This window comes from Chiloscyllium plagiosum, unplaced genomic scaffold (assembly GCF_004010195.1).
Source record: "Chiloscyllium plagiosum isolate BGI_BamShark_2017 unplaced genomic scaffold, ASM401019v2 scaf_8693, whole genome shotgun sequence".
Lineage (NCBI taxonomy): Eukaryota > Metazoa > Chordata > Chondrichthyes > Orectolobiformes > Hemiscylliidae > Chiloscyllium > Chiloscyllium plagiosum.
In genome coordinates, this window is record NW_025212079.1 from 16,703 (window position 1) to 23,089 (window position 6,387).

At 42.6% G+C, this 6,387-nt stretch overlaps 1 protein-coding gene across 1 annotated transcript; it reads right to left on the minus strand.

Moving 5' to 3' along the window:
- Positions 1-930: 930 nt before the first annotated feature.
- LOC122547296 lies at positions 931-2,260 on the minus strand (the record flags this gene model as incomplete). The annotated part of the gene is made up of 2 exons (XM_043685947.1): positions 931-1,889; positions 1,998-2,260. Coding segments are annotated over 2 exons (649 nt in total), but the record flags the coding sequence as incomplete, so codon positions are not given.
- Between the last annotated feature and the right edge of the window lie 4,127 nt (positions 2,261-6,387).

A 6,387-nucleotide genomic window follows, 5' to 3' on the forward strand; every position in this document is an offset into this window, starting at 1 on the left:
CTCGCATTTATCTGAATTAAAGTCCATCTGCCGCTCCTCAGCCCATTGGCCCATTTGGTCAAGATCCTGTTGTAATCTGAGGTAACCTTCTTCACTGTCCACTACACGTACAATTATGGTGTCATCTGCAAACTTACTAACCTCTAATGCTCACATCCAAATCATTTACGTAAATGACACAAAGTAGAGGACTCAGCACTGATCGTTGTGGCACTCCACTGGTCACAGGCCTCCAGTCTGAAAAACGACCCTTCACCACAACCCTCTTCCACCTTTGAGCCAGTTCTGTATCCAAATGGCTAGTTCTCCCTGTATTCCATGATATCTAACCTTGCTAACCAATCTCCCATGGGGAACCTTGTCGAATGCCTTACTGAATTCCATATAGATCACATCTACTGCTCTGCCCTCATCAATCCTCTTTGTTACTTCTTCAAAAAACTCAATCAAGTTTGAGACATGATTTCCCACGCATAAAGCCATGTTGACTATCTCTAACCAGTCCTTGCCTTTCCAAATACATGTACATCCTGTCCCTCAGGATTCCCTCCAACAACTTGCCCACCACCAACGTCAGGCTCACTGGTCTATAGTTCCCTGGCTTGTCCTTACCACCCTTCTTAAACAGTGACATCACATTAGCCAACCTCCAGTCTTCCGGCACCTCACCTGTGACTATCGATGATACAAATATCTCAGCAAGAGGCCCAGCAATCACTTCTCTAGCTTCCCATAGAGTTCTAGGGTACACCTGATCAGGTCCTGGGGATGTATCCAGCTTTATGCGTTTCAAGACATCCAGCACTTCCTCCTCTGTAATATGGACATTTTGCAAGGTGTCACCATCTATTTCCCTACATTCTATATCTTCCATATCCTTTTCCACAGTAAGTACTGATGCAAAATACTCGCTTAGCATCTACCCCATTTTCTGCGGCTCCACACAAAGGCTGCCTTGCTGATCTTTGAGGGGCCCTATTCTCTCAGGACCCTATCTAAATTTGTACTTACGTATATTATATAGCAACTGCAAAGTTCTTGGTCATTCAATCTGACTCCCTTTGAGGCCTCTTTGTGCAAGCAACAACAAGCATGTGTGTCAGCTTACAGTTAACTTTAATCGCTGATTTGTCCTCACTGAAATCAGTAATGACTCATTTTCAAATTACAATTATTAATTTCAATAGAGATTGTGTCCATATTGACGTTGTTCCAGCTGAATAGAGACACTGGATAATTAGAATAACAGTATCTGATAAAAGTGGAACTAAGCCTGGAGCTTAAGATCAGAGAGAACAGGTTGTTATAGTCAGCTGTGTGGAAAACTGCAGAAAGGGTGAGAAGGGTAAGTCATCAGGAATGTCACTTGTGAATAATAAAAGTGATGATAAACAAATGTGATTAATCAGTATGCACTGAAGCAATGCCTTTCAAAGGTTAAAACTGACTAACTCAATGTGAATGAAGTGATAAATTAGAAGAAAACAAAGTTCTTCCAGTGCCTTATTTTAAACAAAAATGAGTCAAATGAGTGAGTGAAAAAACTCCCAGCTTAAAGTGACTCACTGCACTGACACTTATAACATCATCATAGTCTCTACCATTGTGCGTTGGGAAAGTGAAAGGCAAGCAAACTGCAATACTCCAACTCCCAGACTGCACTGGTACAACAAACCAGGCGCATGCGCTTACAACCTCGCCAGCCCCTCCTCTGATGACATGACGGCGGCGTTCGATCCCGCACTCGCAAACGGAGACGGGCGTCCGCCTCGTCCAATCGAAGTAGCGCATTCGGCAGCGCGAGGGGCAGTGGGAGGAAGAAGGTGGGACTTCCGGCACAACATTCCAAATCGACGCGGTAGGTAATCGGCTGCCGTTGGTGGCAGTAGCTGGGGAGTGGGAGGGGAAAACGATGTCTGTTAGTGCCGCCGTTCATGTCCACTTTATATTTTAAACACTATTTTTCCCAATTTAGTCACTTGCTTTGATAAACAAACCTCTTTCGGTTGGAGATTTTTTTTTTAAATTTCCGCAATGTGTTCCTGAGGAAGAGTCGGTCGGCGGCGTTGCCTGCCGTCCTGGTCGTTTCCAGGAGGAGCTCCCAACGGCCGACGCCGTGCGCGTACCCGGCACCGTGCACGGCACCGCGCACGCACGCACGGGTGGCGCGCCGAGGGCGCAGAAACAAAACAATTGGAGGAGGAAAAAAAGGGAGAGGAGGAGGAGGAGGCCCCGGCCCCGGCCCCAGAGAGAACCGAAGCTCGGGACAGAGCGAGAGGGGAGCCGGGACAGGAGCTAGATCATGCGGCCTGCTTCGGAAACCCTGCGTGCGCCCCACTACCACGGCTATTGTTGACGGGGCAGCCCTCCAGCCAGGCCGGGCCTCCCCTCTTCCCCTCTTTCAAAGCAGAAGAGAAGGGGAGGGGGGAAGAAGGAAGAGGATCAGGGATCAGCAACAGGAGGAAGCAGCAGCAGCAGCAGCGACATGCTGGGGCCGGTTTGGGACTGTCCGGGCCTTCTCACATCCTCACTGAGCGGCTGCCAGCATTGAGCCTATTCCCCGGGCTCTGCCATCCAGGTAAGCCTCTATTCGCCTTTTCGCAAACGTAACATTCTCCCTTATCTGTTCTCTATTCTCCTTTCCCTCCACTCCGAAGAGCTATTGGAATTGGGGAAGTGACAGGGGGCGAGACGTTAAAAATATACCCTCGCTCTACACGGTAGCGGCTCGTCTTTACTCACGCCGGGAGTGGGGAGAGCGACAACATTGTTCGTGATGCCACATTGACGAGTGCTACTTCTTAACTCTTCTCCCCCCTCGAAATCTTCATCTATTTATGAGAATTGCAGTGGTCAGATCGGAAAGTGATCAGTTTGTTATTGGTAACAAAGACGTTTTAGAAAATAGGTGCTATTTATAAACAGTGACACCCCCACCCCCAACCAAGACACTTTTCAAGAGGACATAGATTAGTTTAACAACGTTTTAGTGTCCTTTGCTGAGATGTGCTTATTCTGTAAAATTATAAATGTCTGCCTTTGTTCAAGGATTTGATTTAATCTCTATTCCTGTTGACCATTTAATGTTTCTTTGCATCTGTGAATTATTATTTTTCTTTCACCACTGGTAGGATATGGATTTTCAGGAACTGTGTAAACTATTGATTTTGCAGAACGATGGATCAGTTAATCTTGAATTTGAGAACCTTCAATTTTTTTCAGTCTTTTTCAGCAACACATTTTCAGCTCTGATCTCCAGCATTTGCAGCCCTCACTTTCTCCTCAAGTCTTTATATACCCAGCTTTGAAAGTCTGTTTGCCAGAATCCTTCAAACCAACATGTGTGTTTTATACCTTAACATTTGTGTAGCTGACCTTGTGTGCTATTGATAAAGGTGCTGTTAATCCAATGTGTTTTTGGTATTGTATGATAAATGTTTTCCTGAGAAGTCAGGGTGTAACTAACAATCTGTTCATCCAGCTGTTTAAATATTATGCTTATTTTTAAGCTTCAGTGTGGCACTTTGAGTAGTTAGGTCAAAAATGTGAGTATGATTTGGATTCAAAATCTAAACACTAAACTTGGAGACCCTGCTTCTGGATAATGTTGTGGGCATGATAATACTGTCCTACTTGTTGATGCATCTTAGAAACAGTATTTACTGAATGTTGTTAGGATATGGTCAGTAGGAGAGGCAATGACCTTGGTACTAGATTAGATTTAGATTAGATTCCCTACAGTGTGGAAACAGGTCCTTCAGCCCAACAAGTCCACACCGATCCTCCGAAGAGTTACCCACCCAGACCTACTTCCCTCTGACTAATGCGCCTAACACTGTGGGCAATTTAGCATGGCCAATCCACCTGACCTGCACATTTTTGGACTGTGGGGGGGAAACCAGAGCACCCGGAGGAAGCTCACGTAGACACTGGGAGAATATGCAACTCCACACGGTCTGCCCGAGGCTGGAATCGAACCTGGGACCCTGGTGCTTTGAGGCAGCAGTGCTAACCATTGAGCCACTATGTTGTTGCTGGGCTATCAATATACTGGGGACCTGGGTAATATACTGGGGACCTGGATTCCAATCTCACCATGAGAGATGGTGGAATTTGAATTCAGTGACTGTGACACCATCGTCAATTATTGGAAAACTCATCTGGTTTACTGATATCCTTTAAGGAAGGAAATCTGTCACCCTTACCTAGTATGGTCTATATGCGATTCCAGAACCACAGCAATTTGGTTGACTCTTAGTTAGATATGTTTATCATGGTGTATTGTTTGCTTCCCACTTTATTTCTTTCCTAGGTTGTTTACATTGTTATATGCCATCAATGTCAAATTGCATAAGATTGCAGCAGGCAAAGATGTACTTTGTCGGTTGCTGTAAGATTGCTATCCATGGACTTGGGCTGCTAAAGATAATTATGTGATGAGAATGCAGTTCTTTTCTGTCACATCGTGGAATGAAGCTTTCTGTTTGCATGTTCTTTGGTATTGGAGGTAATGGTTCAACACAACCTAGTTTTTTTTGTTCCATAAGAGTGAATGTGATTAAAAATATTGTATTTGTACAAACATTCTCTATTAGGGACGTAGGCCATTCAGAACCCTTGTGCCTGTTGTGCCATTCAATGAGATCATTGCTGATCTGTGGCCGAACTCCAAATACTTACCTTTGCAGTTGTAGGTATAATAAGCAGTTGTTATTGCTGGAGCCTGTATTTCTATCAAATATAGATTGACTTGGAATTTGTGCGTAAGCTCTTCACAGTGATAACAGCCTTGTCAATCTGAGAATCTTTTGTACATAAAATTTCCTATTATACCTATCTGAAAAAATACCTTCTCAAACCTGTTTTCTCTAGGCTGTTGAGTTGTGGTCGATGTATTGTTCACATAACCTGAAGGTATGTTTGGTGCAGATCATAAGAGTGATCTCTGTTGAATTCGTTGGACCTAATGTGATTTTATAGAAATTGAGATAAAACACACTGAATGAATGGTCTTGTTGAGATGTAATTCCGTTATAGGCTCATGGTTGTCATTTTGGACCTCTGAGTGTAAAACCCGATTGTGTGATTATTGAATGTGAAAATGAACTGTACATTGACTAGTATATTAATTTCCTTGAATCAGTTAATCTGTGAGATTGTTTTGGGGGCAGTGGACAAATTCCTTTTACCCATTGACACATACTTTGAGCATTGGAATAACTGCAAGTATAAGACTTGTGCATGCACAGTTCCGAGTCATATTTATGATTTTGCAGAGCTTTATCGTTGGATGTTGTATACAGGATAACAATGTAAATAATGTGTTGAAATTTTAGTGGTGGCATTGATAATTTATAGGATAGGCCTGTCTCATGGGTTTATTTAAAAATTAATTAACAGACCATGGCCAGTCAAACTGGCATTTATTGCCCATGGGGCAGTTGAGTGTCAATCACCTTGCCGTGGATTTAGTCTCATTTAGGCCAGGCCAAGTGAGGCAATTTCCTTCCCTATAGGACATTAGTGAATCAGATGCTTTTCTCCACAATCAGTAATAGTTTCATGGTCATCATTAGACTGTTAATTCCAAATATTTTTATTGAATTCAAGTTAAGAGTAGTATAAGCTAAGACTTGATTTGGAATAAGATTACAGTTATGTAGAAATTTTGTAAGTTTTTCAGTGGAAATTTCAAACACAAATCAAACTGTAGAACTGCCCAGATAATGTGCTGGTCTTTGCTGGGATGATGGGATGGGTACTACAATTCACATCACATTTGGATTAAGGCAAAGTAAATCGGGCAGGATTTCCACTCCAGATGCTATAGAAATGAAAGAATAAGAACATGTTTCTAGGACAGGGAAGGTTCAGTTTAGCTGTGTCACCCTTGCTCTTGAATGGCCTGTAACTACGATATTGTGATTTGCCAATTGAAGAATATATAGAAGACCAATGATATGGGAGAAAATGATCAAAATCACAAATATCCACGAATATCTTGTATATAGCCTTCGAAGATGTTATAGTTCAGAAGTAATTAACTCATGTAGTCTGGTGTGAATTGTTGTATATTCACACAAAATCGAAATTAATACCAAGAACTAAACCAGTTCTGATTCTGCACTATTTCTGTTGTTTCAAAGTGCACTTTTTAAAAATGTGTTTATGATGCAGCAGGAGCAGTGATGCCAGTGGAAAAAATGTGATTACACTGCCTGATTGGTCTGGTATGTTGCTCACTATTCTCTAACTGGGTCAGCTTTTATCAGTTGAGAACAGCTGATGCCGAAGTTTGATCTTTCAATTAGTGAATGTTCAAAGATGGCTTTCTGTTTTATCGTTGCTGATCAGTATGCAAATACAAAATGTAATCTTTGTAGGGAG